At 49.9% G+C, this 15,753-nt stretch overlaps 1 protein-coding gene across 4 annotated transcripts; it reads right to left on the bottom strand.

Annotated features, from left to right (window-relative positions):
• Positions 1–3,999: 3,999 nt before the first annotated feature.
• On the bottom strand, positions 4,000–12,032 carry SLC22A6 (solute carrier family 22 member 6). 4 transcript variants are annotated; one of them, XM_003798699.1, is made up of 10 exons: positions 11,338–12,032; positions 10,613–10,716; positions 10,211–10,365; positions 8,902–9,070; positions 8,350–8,473; positions 8,118–8,233; positions 6,902–7,116; positions 6,666–6,774; positions 4,536–4,778; positions 4,000–4,275 (listed from the first exon to the last, which is right to left on the bottom strand). In XM_003798699.1, the coding sequence occupies exons 1-10, from the start codon at positions 11,704–11,706 to the stop codon at positions 4,182–4,184; spliced, it is 1,698 nt and encodes a 565-aa protein (XP_003798747.1). In that variant the 5' UTR covers positions 11,707–12,032; the 3' UTR covers positions 4,000–4,181. The 4 variants fall into 4 exon arrangements, with proteins under 4 accessions (XP_003798747.1, XP_003798746.1, XP_003798749.1 ...); XM_003798698.1 differs by having other exon boundaries at positions 4,575–4,778; XM_003798701.2 differs by having other exon boundaries at positions 4,536–4,646.
• Between the last annotated feature and the right edge of the window lie 3,721 nt (positions 12,033–15,753).

Below are 15,753 nucleotides of genomic sequence, written 5' to 3'. Positions count from 1 at the left end.
CGCCCGGCCATTTTTTGGTTGCAGCCGTCATTGTTGTTTGGCGGGTCCGGGCTGGGGATTCGAACCCGTCACCTTAGGTGTACGTGGCTGGGGCCTTAGCCGGTTGAGCTATAGGCGCCGAGCCTAATTGTTGTATTTCAACAAGGCTGTAAAAAGATCTTTGACCAAATCACAGAAAAACCAAGTCACAATGGCTTAAACTTTAAGCCTTAAAGTATAAGGAGGATTAAATATAAATTATCACACTTAACAATCAGAGTAGAGGTAGGTAACTTCAGGATTAATTTCATCAGTAGGTTAAATCACCGACCCCCAGATGAATTCAGTTTTTGGCCAGGGCCAGGTTTGAACCCACTACCTCTGGTATGCGGGGCTGGCACCCTACTCCTTTGAGCTATAGGTGCCACCTGAATTCAGTTTTTTTATTTCGTGATTCTTACTTGTTGCCTTAGTCCCTGCTCTGGCTTCCCTCTGGAGAAGCTGCCACAGTTCCCAGCATCCTATCCAGAAGCAACATCGTCCACTCCCTCAATCTAAACCCTGACCCTACTCAGGCCCTTGCAGGCTGCTTGATTTCTTTATGGGTGAGACTCACATGGCAGTTCCTACAAGGATATTGGCTGCTTTTCGGTAAGGGGTTTAGAAGAAGCAGATGCAGACCTCACCAGAACTGGCCAAGAAAACAGCCTCAAGTTCATCTAGAACGTATTACTTTGGCATCCTGCAAATGAGTCAGCTTCTGTTCTATGACTACAACCGAACCACATGGAGACAGTCACATCTCAGAGAACATCACAGATGGTTTTATTGAGAAAGGACGTGTAATGGGGCAATGGAATCCATCCAGTGTTTTCCTTTTGCTCCTTATACCTACGACAAAAATTTTTCCTTCCACAAATTTCAACCATATAAGTGGTGATGGTGGGGAGAGTTTAGCAGAGAGGAGCATAGGAGTCCCAAACTTAAACCTCAACCTGTGAATCTGACAGGATGTAAGACAATAGGAGTGGTGAGACCTATGGTGATTTAGACATCACCACACTGTCCCCATCACAAGTACAGTGCTGGGGAAAGTAAAATCTCTAGGGGCCTCCCTGGAGGAGTTTGAGAACAAAGGATGTGTATCAGTTTCCTGTTGCTGTTGCTAATACATTGTCGCAAATTTAGTGGCTTAAAACAGAGCAAATGTATTCTCTTACAGTTCTGGAGATCAGAGTCTAAAATCAATATGTCATCAGGGCTGAGTTCCTTCTGCAGGCTTTGGGGGAGAATCTACTCCCTGCCTTTTTCATCTGTTAGAGGGCTATTTGCATTTCTTGGTCTTTGATCTCTTCTTCCTTTTTTTTTTTTTTTTTTGGACAACACAATGTCATTTATTTAGTAGTTTGTATGATCAGAAGTTATTTTTAGTTGGTAAGAATTAACTGAGGCTTATGGTCTCTGTTTTGACCTGAACATATTATTTTTTATTTTAGTCCCTTCTTGCATCTCCAGTCTTTTGCTTTTGTTGTCACATCTGGTCCACTCTGACCCTGCCTTTCTCCTGTAAATACTATTGTCATCACATCTGGCCCTCTCCACTGGCCCCTCTCCAGAGGATCTAGGATAATATTCTACCTGAAAGTTCTTTATTTAATCATATCTGCAAAATCCCTTTTACCATCCAGGGGTGTCTAACCTGTGGCCCATGGGCTGCATGTGGATTGTGTAAGGACTTTTTTAGTTATCTGTGGTGTCAGGTATCATAAAAATTATGCACTAACTTAGCTTTTGTTAATGTTTGCATATTTCATGTGTGGCTTAAGACAACTGTTCTTCCAATGTGACCCAGAGAAGCCAAAAGCTAGGACCCCCCCGTAAGGTAACATATTCACAGGTCCCAAGGATTAGGAGGGCCATTATTTAGCCCATCACATGATATGAAGGTTGGTTGGTTAGGCAACTGTTTGCTAAAGGGTTAGGCAAACTCCTGGGGAGGGAGGGAGAAGAACCTAAGGGAGGGGCTTGGAGTGGAAGGAAGCCAGGTTGGGATCTGGGATGACAGCATGGAGCTCTGAGAAAGTGGCTTCTGGTGAGCACTTGGCCAGGGCCAGGCATTGAGTATGTTCCTAAGTGTGCCATCCTGGCCAGGAAAATAAGAGTGGCTACCAAGGGCCTATCAAATTGGCTGAGGGTAGGACCTTGTGGCAAAGCATCAGATTGTTGCAAAGGAATAGCTCTGTCCAGATTTGTCCTAAGAGTCCTGCTGTCTGAGCTGTGCCAGCTGTGACAGGGCCTCATGGGTTTTTTTTTGCAGTTTTTAGCCAGGGCTGGGTTTGAACCCGCCATCTCTGGCATATGGGGCCGGCACCCTACTCCTTTGAGCCACAGAGGCTCTCTAGGCCAGCTCTCCTCTCCAGATTGCCCTGACTCAGCCTGAGTCCCAGGGTCCCATCTGGAAGGCAATACCTACAGCTTGAGAATGTGGTATTTCTCAGGTCAGCTGCTGGGGAAATGGTTCCAGTGGTTATAGGCAGTGTGTCAGCAGACATGCAGGGCTGGGCAGTCAGTCATATATATGGAAGCTCACGGCAGGCTTCACTTTTACCACCTGTTGGTGCTAAGAGGGCTGCCTTTTTCTTTTCTTTTGAGACAAGGTCTCACTGCGTTGTATAGGCTGGGGTGCATGTAGTGGGCATGATCATAGCTCACTATAACCTCAAACTCCTGGGCTCAAGCAGTCCTCCTGCCTCAGCTTTCCAAGTGGCTGGGATTATAGATGTGCACCAGCATACCCAGATAATTTTTCTATATTTTGGAGATATGGGATCTGGCTCTTGCTCAGGCTGGTCTCAAACTCCTGGCCTCAAGCAATGCTCTTCCTTTGGCCTCATGAAGTGCTGGAATTATAAGCGTGAGGCACTGAGCCCGGCCAGGGCTGCCTTTTTCTGCACTACCCCAGGATTTTCTGAGGTGAGCTGCTTTGCTGACACAAGTGCTGGACAGTTTGGTCTTTTCCTGATGGTAACCCGTAAATTGCCATCCCTCCTTCCTTTCACCTGGGTCCTCCCACATCCACTTCCTCCTTCCCATTCTTCTCCCCTTTTTGTCAGACTAGGAGGAAGAAGGAGAAGCTGGGCCCTGAGGGTGAAAGTGTCTCACAGCCCTGAGCAGTAGAGGGGTCAGGCACTAACATTCTGGTGCCAGACTGTCCGGATTCTCATCCTGACTGTACAATTTACTAGCTTTGTGAGCTTGAGCAAGTTATTTAACCTCTCTGTGCTTTAATTGCTTTATCTGTGAAATGGGGAATAATAATAGTACTTCCAGAGGGTTAATGAGTTAATACGTGCAAATTGCTTAGGATAGCATGTGGCACATAGTTGGCACTCAGTGCTGACTCTCGCTGGCTGTGTTCCTCACTCCCCCTCCTCCCTTCTCTCCCTTCCACTAGCTCAGGGCCCACGGAGGCAGAGCAACAAAGAAAGCTCAGGAAGAGCAGTGGGCAGGATTATGTTAGCTAGCAGGCTCACCCAGAGCTGGAGGTGGCAAACTGGTTTGGAGCCTGGATCCTGCTGGATGCTAGAGTCTAACCTCCTGACTATGCTGCTGGAGGGGCCAACATCCTGACTTTAGGCTTTTGTCCTTTTTCCTTCCTTTGCCAAGGTTCCTACCTGCTCTCACAGAGGAGGAGGAGCCTGAAACAAAGCCTCTGATTGGCTACTTTCATTTCAGTCCCTTGTGAATTTCTGGTCCAGCAGGGAAGGGAGGGGCATAGATATTTAGGTAAAACTTACAGGAATATTTGAATAGATTAGAAGAGGGGGGAGAAAGGAGGAAGGGAAAGAGGGACAGAGAGGAGGCCCAAGGCAAGAGAGTCCTTTCTAATTGGATGGTTTATAAAGTCCTGAGGGTGGAGGGGGTGGGAAGGTACAGCGTGACCTTTTGGGCTGAAAGCTGTCTGGGGGTGTGGAGTGGCTGTTCCATTTGTGACAGGAGAGACATGGGGAGACACTGCATGCAACCAAAACTTTTAATGATGTGGTCTTGGTGGGGTCTGTTCAGGGAGGGGGACCCCTGGGGAGGTGCTTCCCTGAACCACAGCCCCCATACTTGGGCTACCTTCTCCCCTCCCCCTCCTTGTGTGAGTGGCCCCAAACTGGAACACCCTCACTCCCTTTAGGGCTCTGTAAGTCTCCTTCTCAGTCCTGGAGTCCAGTCTTCTCTTGTGCTGAGGCCCGGAGTGGAACCATGTGCTTCTGTTGCTCTTGTTGCTGTCGCCTCAGTTTCCCTTTCCTCCTGGGAGGCAGGGGAGCAGTAGACTGGGTATGTGGCCTTCAGACCAGGGCTAGGAGTTGGGGACTCCTCAGGGGCTCTCCACTTAGCTATTCCCAGACACCTATTCTTTGCCCCAAGCATCTACTGTTCCCTGGAGCTAGGAGCCCCAGAAAGGATTCTAAAAGAGTCTCTGCCAACTGTGGGTAAAGTGACAAAGAGTTCTGGTCTGGAAGAGGAAGCGTGGGCTTGAGTCTCAGTGCTACCCCAGCCTGCGTGACCTAGGGTGAGTCACTGTTTCTCTTTGGGTGGGGACCCACCTGCTATCGAGGTCCTGTACTGTGTCCGGCAGTGGCTGGCCCAGAGTCTCCGGCAGGAGGGCAGTGACAGTACTTGCAGCCACGGGGACAGCGCCGAAGATAAAGAGTGGCACGGAGGGGTAGAGCTCAGCGGTCATGCTCACCAGTGGGCTCACGATGCTGCCCACGCGGGCCATTGTGCTGCCCATCCCCATGCCTGTCTGCCTGTGGGCCGTGGGTGGGGGGTGGTTAGGATTCTGGCATGACTGCTGAGGGGCTGGCCAAGTTTGGGGGGAAACAGCTCAGGTATCTTAGGGTGCCCCTGGTACCTCCTCTTTCTTCATTTGACTAGCAAACCAATTTGGCATTTGTTTTGGTAATGTTTTAAATAGAGATGCTGGAAAAGGCTCTTGGGCAGAGAATCAGAGACCAGAGATTAGAATTTTGCCTCTGCCCTTAATTTGCTGTGTGACCTTGGTCAAACCCTGTTCACTCTCTGGGCCTCAGTTTCCTTCATTGTCAAATGAAACAGTTGAGTTAGATGGATGGTTCTCAGATCGCAGCAGGCTTTGTCAGTTGCCCAAGCCCCACATCAAACTACTGGATTAGAATCCCTAGGGCAAGGCTTGGCACCTGTGGCTCAAGTGGCTAAGGCGCCAGCCACATACACCTAAGGTGGCGGGTTCAAATCCAGCCTGGGCCCACCAAACAACAATAATGGCTGCAACCGAAAAAAAATAGCCAGGCATTGTGGCAGACACCTGTGGTCCCAGCAACTTGGGAGGCGGAGGCAGGAGACGCGCTTGAGCCCACAAGTTGGAAGTTGCTGTGAGCTGTGATGCCACAGCACTTTACCCAGGGGGACAACTTGAGGCTCTGTCTCAAAAAAAAAAAAGAATCCCTAGGGCAAGAGGCTGGAATCTGCTTGTTGAGAACATGTTAAGAACATTGTGTATAAGAGAAGAATTTGAAAACATTGACTCCAGAGACAAACTGCTTGGGGTTCAAAATGCATTCTTCACCATTTGCTGGCTGTGTGATCTTGGAGAAGTTACTTAAGCTTCCTGCGGCCCCGGTTTGACATTTGTAAAATGGGAATAATAATAGTATCTACCTCATAGCTTGCTATGAGGATTGTGTGAGTTAATATGTGTAAAAAGTTTAAGATACTGCCTGGCACATAGTAAGTGCTTTGTATTATTTTTCTTTCCCCTAAAATCCCATAAGGACACAGGACAGTAACCAGGACCCCTCAGGGTTTTCTTTCCAAATAGTCTAGGAAAGCCTGACATTTCTTTAACATCTTATGGGAATTTTATATCCTGATAATAGAATAGACTGTTTCCTGTTTCTTTTTCTTTTTTTTTTTTGGAGACAGAGCCTCAAGCTGTCCCCCTGGGTAGAGTGCCGTGGCATCACAGCTCACAGCAACCTCCAACTCCTGGGCTCAGGCGAGTCTCCTGCCTCCGCCTCCCAAGTAGCTGGGACCACAGGTGCCCACCACAACGCCCGGCTATTTTTTGGTTGCAGCCGTCATTGTTGTTTGGCGGGTCTGGGCTGGGGATTCGAACCCGCCACCTTAGGTGTACGTGGCTAGCGCCTTAGCCAGTTGAGCTATAGGCGCCGAGCCTGTTTCCTGTTTCTTAATGCAAAAACACCCCTCCCATTATCTTGGCAGTCATAAAAGTAACGGTATGTTTGTCCCTACTGTTGGCGTACTGTCAGGTGTGGTTTCTGTGACAGGAAATTGTTTTCATGTGTGTGGTCTTGGCTTGCAGATGTACCACTTGGTTTATAGATAGATTTTAGGTTTGGTGGGAGCTTCTAACTCATGCTTGGAAATTAAGGGAGTACTACCATTCATTGCCTCTGAGATGTGTCTTCCTGACTCCCACCCTGCTCCAGTAAGATCTTCTGCTGTCAGGCAAGTACTTAGAGGACAGAAACGCCCATGTGAGCGAGGCCACAAAGTATGTATTGAGGGGCTTGTGCTGGTGAGAGTGAGGAGGGGGCCTTTTGGTTGGGGTGCACTGGACTGTGCTCTGGGGTCTGACTTGTTCACAGGAGAATGTCTTTACTCAAGATACCCCTGCCCAGTAGGTTCCCACTAACCGGATCATTGTGGGGTACAGTTCTCCAGTATACAGGAAGATGCAGTTGAAGGAGGCAGCCAGGCAGCCTTTCCCCAGAACAGCAAAGGAGGTTCGGACAATGGACTGGTCTAGAGAGAAAGGAGGGGAGCTTGGGAGTGGGGGCTTGGAGGAATTGGTTCCCTCGCTTCTGAGAGGTTGGGTTGTATGTCGGGATGGGGCTAAGGATGAGGGGCCAAGGTATCCATGGGTACTCACCCTGGGGTACTACCCCATTGACCAGGATACAGATGCCCGCCAGCAGTAGTGAGGCCATCTGGGCAGGCCGGCGACCCAGGGAGTTGATGATAAGGAAGCACACAAGCTTGGCAGGCAGGTCCACGGCACCAAAGATCACCTGGATTAGGTACATGCTGACTCCAAAGCCCTGCAGGTCCATGACCAGCCCATAGTAGGCAAAGCTAGTAGCAAACCTAGTTTGGGAAATGGGGTGAGGGGATGCAGTTTATTAAGGAGTCTTGGGGGTGCTCTTTCAGAACAGAGATGAGCTATATGGGGTACCCTGCTTAAGGAGCTGGAATGTGCCTTGGCTAATATTCTTTCAAATAGTTAAATGTATGCTTAAATTGCATAGTTTAACTATTTGGGCAGTCTTCTTATGCTCTGATAACTAAGGTCCCCAGTGTACTGGGGAGTTTTCACTTAGTTGCTATGTAGATTTACATAGTTTTAGTCTTTATCTTATCTAGTATGCTGGGCTGAAGAAGAGCAGCGGGTATCTAAACCAGGAGCCTTCTGGGACCTGTCCATGGTCCTGGGATGAGTGTTGTGCTTTTTAAGACACAAAATGTAGTTCACATTATTGGATAGAACTCACAAGTGAGAGTAAATCCCATATTGGAAACAAGGAATTCATTGTCAGGACTGTTCTTTCTGACCCACATTTCCCTTTACTGCCTGGGGACGACTGTGGAGACAGGAAGGAAGGATGATAGGGAGTGTTGCAAAGGGAAAGGAAGATTTTTGGCTTAGATCAGCCTTCACCAAAGTGTTCTTTTGGAGATAAGTTTTAGTCTTCTTATTGCCTGTGCCTGTGTTTCTGGCAGGCTTCATCAAGTGAGTAATGTCTCCGCATATTTTGCAAGCCAGACTGGCCTCTGCCTCCATGATGTCATTCTTTGGCTCTGTAGGCCACTAGTTCTGATGAGGTGTTTCCATCATTGGAACAGGATTGGTGAAAGGAGAAGAAGGTGGGGGAGTGGTGTCCAGTTTGGAGACTTGGGCTGAGTTGAGCCTGGAGAGTGCCTGGTTCTGCAGGACTCTGCCTGCTGTGGGATTACTGCTGCTCAGAGAGGACTGCTGACTTTTCCTCCCTCTCATCTGGCTTCTGCCACCCATGGGGTCTGCTCCCTCCCCAGCCAGCATATTATCTCTGTCTGTGTCCCTGTCCGTCAGTTTGTCTGTCCGTGCCTACCACAGCATGGAGAGGCAGAGGAAGAGGCGGCGCAGGGCCGGGCACCGCAGCAGCTCAGTGGCCGAGGCCTGGCCTTTGCCCACGGTCAGCTCCTTCTGCAGATTGGCCTGGAGCACCTGCTGGGACAGGCAGGGCTCAGGGCCTGGGCTTTTCCCAGCCTAAGGACTTAGTCAAGGACTCCTCCTAGGTTTGGGGCTTGGGGCTGTCATGGGAAGTCTCAGGGGGGTCTCACCTCCATACTCAGCTTGGCCCCCTCTTCCTGCTTCCCATTGATCTGGGCCACTCTCTGCAAGGCCTTCAGGGTAAGGTCCAGCCTCCCAGAGGAGGAGTACCAGCGGGCCGACTCGATGAAGAACCTGGGAGTGAGGGTGGGGGTTGTCGGCCTGGCTTCAGTTCCCATGAGTTGGGGCAGGCTTTCTGGGGCCTGCCGTGGGAATTTGTTTAAGGTTGGGAGCCCAGGAGCCTTGCCAAGTCCCTCTCTGGGACCACAAGGAAGTGTCCAGCTTGGTGACGACCCATTCCCCAACCCAGAAGCTCAGCTCTTGGGAGCTGGGTAGGGGGCAGTGCAGGCAGCCTAGAGAGGTGAGGGGAGGCAGGGAATTGCACATCCTGGGGCAAAGCCTTCTCCTCATAGCCTCGGTTTCCCATCTGTCACACTGAGGCATCAGACTGATTGTGACCTTCTGGCTCTGACCTTCTCTGATTCTGTGGGGTGGGTTGTATGCTGAGTTCTGGGAGATGTCCTCTCCTGTGGCAACTGCTTCCTGTCCTGGGCCCCACTCACCAGGAGTAAATGAAGACGGCGAAAAAAGGCACAGAGACCAGCAGCTGCAGGTGGCGCCAGTGGGGTACAGCATAGGCCATGCCGGCCAGGAGGAACTGGCCCAGGCTGTAGACGTAGCCAGTCAAGGTGCCCACATAGGCCCGTGTGTGGATGGGCATCCACTCCACACCTGAAAAGAGGGTTGGAACAGGGTGGTGCAACCAACTGGGCTGCTGGGCAGGAAAAGGCCCTTCTCTCCATCCAGACCTCAGTCTGTCCTAAGGATCAGTGGAAGATGTACCACGTGAGGCTGGGTGCTAGGGTATGGGACACTTTGGGTGGAGGTAGGGACGGGGAGGTGAGCTCAGAATCCACAGGATCCCTCCCTCTGTTCTCCTAATACTTTTTTTTGCTCCTCCTCAGGCTGCTCTCTTGGCTACAGCCCCTTTTCTTTTCGGCGCCTGTTGGACGACTCAGCAAGTCCTTGGCACCACCCCTTTCCTCTGCTGGGCTGGAGTCCACCCTCAGCGGGCAGAGTGGCTTGGAGGAGGCAGTGGTTTTCCTCCATCCTGGAACATCAAGGTAAGAGCAGGACCACCTCTCTGCTGTGATCTGAAGAGGCTCAACTCTATTCTTGGTGGGCTCCTGACTCAGATATTAGGGCAGTGGCTTGGATTCATTATGTGTCCTGCCTACAGCTTAGCCCAGTCTCAGTTAACTCCTTTAGTCTAGAGAATCCCAAATCCTTAGATTCTCTTCTGGGCTTGAGGTAGGACCTTGGATAAATCCTTTCCCTTCTTCTGAGCCTCAGGTCCCTCATCTGAGAAACGGGGTTAAGGAGGGTGACCTATCAGAGGCTGCCCAGGGATAGAACTGACTCAGTGCATAACTGTGTCTGGTCTGCATGATGCTGGCTTTATAGTTAATTGCAAACATTAAAAAACTGGGATATTTTACATTAATCAAAAACAAGGAAGAAGATCTAACAGCCAAGGACCTGACTGGAGCATCTGAGTGTCTGTGGCCTCTGGTGGGTGTGTCTCTCCTTTGGATACAGTTCTCACCGCTCACTAATGCCTCCTGTGCTTGGTCTGCTTCAGTCATGTACATGACCTGCTGCCTCTTTCAATGGAATTTGCAATCCCATTTCTAAGGGAGGGGTCAGGATGGCATGAGCCTGAGAAAAAAGTTGCTCTATTGGCTAGAAAGGCAGACCCAAGAGCGAGGGTAGAGGGCAGGCAGGACTCAGGAGGGGTGGGCTGGGAGAGTGGCTGCAGAGAGGCTGCTGGGCTGGGTGGGCAGAGGGGAGTGAGCAGAAAGCATCCCTCACTTAACGTCATGCAGTTCAGGGAGATGCTGGCCAGGGACATGCCAGAGAGGAGCCGGAAGGCACAGTAGGCAGGGAAGTTGGGTGCGAAGGCCGCGCAGGTCCCTGACACAGCTGTCTGCAGATAGTTCAAGATCAGCACTTTCCGGCGGCCCAGCCTGTGAGGGGAGGGGATACCTGCAGCAGTGGCCTGAGGACTGACAGATGCCAGACCAGGCTGGGAGAGGAAGGCTTGCCCTGGATGCAGCCTGGGGGTCTTTGGAGGACCTCTGAGTTATTCTGAGGCTGGTGCTATACATTCTCAAAGCAGCCCCAGCTGGGAATCCCAACCTCCCCTTAGGCCTCCTGAGGAGCCGGCAGCCATGGAGTCTCTAGGCCCAGCCCTTGGCCCCTCCCAGGACTGACCTGTCTGCCAGGTAGCCGAACATCATGGCTCCGAGCAGCACCCCCACCATGTACAAGGACTGGGCCAGCTGGCGTAAGGCCCTGTGAGAGCACACGAGGTCCCACTGTGGGAGCAGGAGCAAGGGTCAGACAGAGATGAGCCTGGCTTCAGGGAGTGCCCCTCCCCTCCTCCAGGGTGGTAGGCTGGTCCTCTGGGGTCCATGTCACTCTTATCTCCTGGTACTTTCCCTGTGTGTCCCTCCCTGGTCCCAGGAGCTCAGAGCATTTTTTAAAATGCATATATACTTTTTTTTTTTTTTTTTAGAGACAGAGTCTCACTTTTCTTGCCCTCGGTAGAGTGCCGTGACATCACAGCTCATAGCAACCTCCAAATCCTGGGCTTAGGCGGTTCTCTCACCTCAGCTTCCTGGGTCTACAGGTGCCCACCACAACACCTGGCTATTTTTTTATTGCAGTTTGGCCGGGACCAGGTTTGAACCCACCACCCTCGGTATATGGGGCCGGTACCCTGCCCACTGAGCCACAGGCACCACCCGCATTTATTACCTTTTTTACAAAGGCCCCCATCTTGAATCCCTTTCTCCATCTTCCTATTTTGGTCCCTGGAGAACTTGAGACTCTGTGTGTGTGTGTGTGTGTGTGTGTGTGTGTGTATCTGTCTGTCTGTCTCAGAAGGGAAGGCAGAGCTTGGATGGCCCATCAAGTGGGGAGCCCCAGGTCCTCACCTCAGTCACGATGGTGGATGGGAAGGTGCTGTTGTCATAGATCCAGCCATTGGTGCAGGGCTCGGTGGCCCCTGTGCTGTTGGCCTCTGTGCCATTGGGGAAGGGTGGTCCCGACTGGGGGAAGGTGAAGTGGAGGCAGGATTCCCTTCGCCCTCGCTGGTCCCGGGGCAGCCAGGCCTCCAGTCCCCCATCCTTGCTGAGGTTGGCGTGGGCAGGTGCACGGCAGTGGTGGGTGGGGATGGCGGCAGTGAAGTTCTGCAGGGTGTTGTGGGAGGCCATCAGGAGCACGGGGAGGATCACCAGGGTGACCTGGATCTGCTGGAAGCGGCCGACGCCCCCCACTTGCTTCAGGAGGTCATTGAAGGCCATGGGGCCAGGCCCAGCCAAGCTGTTAGGAGCTGAGGCCTTCTAGTCCCAGGACCTCTGTCTGTCTGTTTGCCTGCTGTCCTTCTCTGGAGGAGCAGGGCTGCCGTTGCCTCTGCAGCTGGGTTGCTGCTAGAGCTGAATCTGAGCTGGCTCTGTGGGGGGACAGCAGCCTGCCCCTCCTTCTTCCCCTCACTCCCTGCTCTGTCCCTCCCTTCTCCTTACAGCTTTTCCTTACTTCGGGGGTCGGGGAAAGCTCAGCTTTCAGGGTCTGCTGTAGCCCTGACCCTTCCATGGGCAGCTTTTAATCTTTGGTCTGGATGGAATGAGTTAAAGTATGACTTGGTATCAGAAGGATTAACCCTCCGAGTATTCCTTGTGTCAGTGGACTTTCTCCAAGTGGGTATAAAGGGCAGGAGAGAGTGAACTGAAGTGGGAGTGGGGCGAGGGATGTACTGGTAGGGCCCATTTGGACAGCTGGGGGCAGGAGGGGACTGAGTGAGGTTTTATTGTCTTTCTTTTAGTGATGAGACTGGGCTCTGGGAAGTTTGGGGGCCTCTTGAGGAGTTACTGTGCTTTTTAGTGGACAGGTTCAAACAGTCTATCTTTGAGAAAGGCTGTCAGAGAAAATACAGGATTCCAAGTCAAATTTGAATTTCAGATCAATTAATTTTTTTATTAAGTATGGGTCTATCCCTAATATTGTATGGGGCATACTTAGAATGAAAAAATATTCATGAATCTGAAATTCGAATTTGACTGGGCATCTTGTATTCTTATTTGCTAAATTTGACAACCCCAGTCTTTGTTATTTTGGCATCAGCTCACATCTTACAGGACCATAGCGTTGTTCAATTGCAAGAAACAATAGAGGTCAGAGGCCCCTCTTGAGGGAGGGGGACCTAAGACCAACATCATACATGAGGTAGGCAGTGTCTCAGATTCCACTGTCTTGCTTATCATCAAAAATTTTCCTTTTGGAAACGCTTATGCACTGCTGGTGGTAATGTAAATTAATATAACCTCTGTGGGAAACAGTTTGGAGATTTCTCAAAGAACTGAAAATAGAACTGTTGTTCCATCGGGCAGTCCCACTACTGTTTATGGACCCGAAGGAAAATAAATCATCATACCAAAAAGGTACCTGCACTCATGTTTATCAGCACAGTGCTACTCACGATAGTGAAAATACAGAATCAACCTGAGTGTCTGCCAGTGGACGACTGGATAAAGAAAATGTGGTATGTATAAAAATGGAATAATATTTAGCTATAAAAAAGAATAAAATTATGACTTTTGTAGCAAGATGGATGGAACTGGAGGCTATTACCTTAAGTGAAACAACTCAGACACAGAAAGCAAATACTACATGTTCTCACTCTAGGTGGGAGCTAGATAATGTGTACACCTGGACATAGAGGGTGGAGTGATAGACATTGGAGGCTTGGACAGGTGAGAGGGGGCAAGGGGGTGGATGATGAGAAATTACTGAATAGGTACAATGTATATTGTTCAGGTGATGGACACACTAAAAGCCCAGACTTCACCACTATGCAATACATGCATGTAACCAAATTGCACTTGTACCTCTTACATTTAAACAAATAAAAAAATTTCCCTCTATCATATTGCCTTTTATCTTTAGCTTTTTTTTTTTAAACAATGAGCATGAATGAGCATGACTGTATTGTATTTTGAGCCGAGACTCTAAGACAATCACTTGAATTCTTCCAACAGGGTGGGTTCCTGAGCCTGGACAGTGTGGAGCTGTGATTGGATGGGCTTCCATGGGTTCTGATTGGCCGGATCAGGGATTGGGAACATTAGGAGAGCAGGTTGCAGCTTCTGGTCTGTAATCGCCCAGGGCATGTTATGTAATACAGGGACTCTGGAGTCAGTCCTCTTGGAGCCAAATCCTCACTCTATACGTAGTGGCTGTGTAACCAGGGGCAAGTTACTAAGCTTCTCTGTACCTCAGTGTTCTCATTTGCAAGATGGGGATAATAGTCATGTCTGCCACATTGAGAGCTTGAAGGATTACGTGAACTACTACAGGTGAGGAGCTCAGAGTAGCTCCTGCCCCATAACTCTTTTTGTTTCTGCTAAAAAGTGAGCCTTTCATATTGATTTTAGAGAAAAAACAAGCCTAAGCACCTTGCTCCACTGGGGGCAGGGTGATTCTCTCCTCCCTCTGGGGGACATTTGGACATATGTCAATGTCTGGAGACATTTTTGGTGGTTGCGGCTGCGGTGGTGGCACTCCTGGTTTCTTAGAGGCTACGTATGCTGCTGATCATCCTACGATGTACCAGTCAGCCCTGCACAAGTAGGAATTATCCTGACCCCAAAAGTGAGTGGTGCTGAGAGTGAGAAACCCTGCCCTACAAGACATTTCAGAGTTATTTGTGTAAGCAATTAATCTTGTACATGTTTGGCCAAGGAAATTTGAGCCATGCTGGTGCAGCCTACCAAAATATTTATTTCTGAGAATCCTCACGGTCTTATTCGTGTGGGGAAAGTATTATATCTTGCAAGGTAAGGATGCAAACTCCTCCTCTTCATTCTGCCTGAGTACAGCAGGGTAGCTTGGCCTCCAAAATACTACGGCTCTTTCTCTGCTCAGGCCCACCCAGCCACTTTTGCCACTAAGGTGGCCATATCAGGACGCCGACCTCCCTGAGTGAGGTCTGCACTCTTCTGCACTGTGCTCTGATTTGATTGTTGGGTTGGCTTGCTGTGCTCAACTCTTCTTTGCCCTTTATGGTGTGTTTCCATCTTGAATCTTTTGCTGTCCCTCTGTCATCTGGTTCCTGTCTACTATCTCACTACCCACTTTGTCATTATATTGGCATATGTCAATATATGCCAACATATTAACGGATTATCGGGGTCCCACAGTTATACCAAAAGTGCTCCAAGTCCTACACAAATTAGCTGATGTCAAGGATTTTTTTTTTTTTTGCGGTTTTTGGCAGGGGATAGGTTTGAACCCGCCACCTCCAGCATATGGGACCGGTGCCTTACTCCTTTGAGCCACAGGCACCACCCTGATGTCAAGGGTTGCAAGGGAAGGGATATTTCTCAACTCTTTTGGGCAGAAATCTCCAAATCTTGCTGTTGAGGTGATGTAATTTGATGGCCAACCCCTCTTGTTAGAAGTGAAGGTGCCCAGTTATCATTGTGCAGTTTGCACAAACTGTACTTTAATGTATTAAGTTGGGAGGGTATTTATTGTCCATTAAGGCCCTGGATGCGTGAGGTCTTAGACTAGTTCAAACTTATTTTGTTTATCTTTAAAGCTGGGCTCTTAACTGCTACTCTAGAATACAGATTGCTCAGCTCAAAGGGTTTTGGGGATTATCTATTCTCAGAGAAAAGGGGAGGCCTAGAAAAGGATGTGACTTAGCCCAGGCTTTACTCTCCCACCCAGTGTTGGTTCTGGGCTGGGACCCAGTGGGCGTCCAGATGCTTGACAACATTCTCCAGGCCAAGGTACATAAGAGCCTTGTGGCCTGGGGATGTGAGAACAGCTGGACAAACAGCTTGGGGATGTGGAGCCAGTCTCCTGCCAGGACTTGGTGCCCTTGTGTGGGAGTGGGTGGAATGCTGAGGGCTGCAGGGAATGGGGGCCCTAAGAGGACCTTCCCTCTTTAAGCCAGTACCCAATCCCACTTTGGAGAAAAGCTCCCTAGCACCTGACCCACTCCAAGCCTGGCTGAGACTGGAAAAGGCTCCGTTGGAGACACCAGGGCCTGAATTATGTTTGGCTCCTGGGATCAACTGAGTGGTGAAGGTATTCCCCGGCAGCCTCCCAGCTCACGGAGAGTTTCTGGATAGAGATGCTGTCATGGCAAACCATTTTCAGAACCAGGAAGTATCCCTTAAGGACCTTTTGCAGCACTAAAACTCAGAATCAGGCTTCCTTGTACTAATTGGAATATGGACTTCAATGATGGCAGTGCTCACTGACAGTGCCAAATCCTGCAATTTCTGATTGGTCCAGAGTCACAGAAGCACATGCCGTCTGGGTTGAATACTACTACTCAGGTGAAA

Source organism: Otolemur garnettii, unplaced genomic scaffold (genome assembly GCF_000181295.1).
Source record: "Otolemur garnettii isolate 467f Iridium unplaced genomic scaffold, OtoGar3 scaffold00140, whole genome shotgun sequence".
Classification (NCBI taxonomy): Eukaryota; Metazoa; Chordata; class Mammalia; order Primates; family Galagidae; genus Otolemur; species Otolemur garnettii.
Note: the sequence above shows the minus strand (reverse complement) of the source record. Positions and strands in the feature narration are given on the sequence as shown.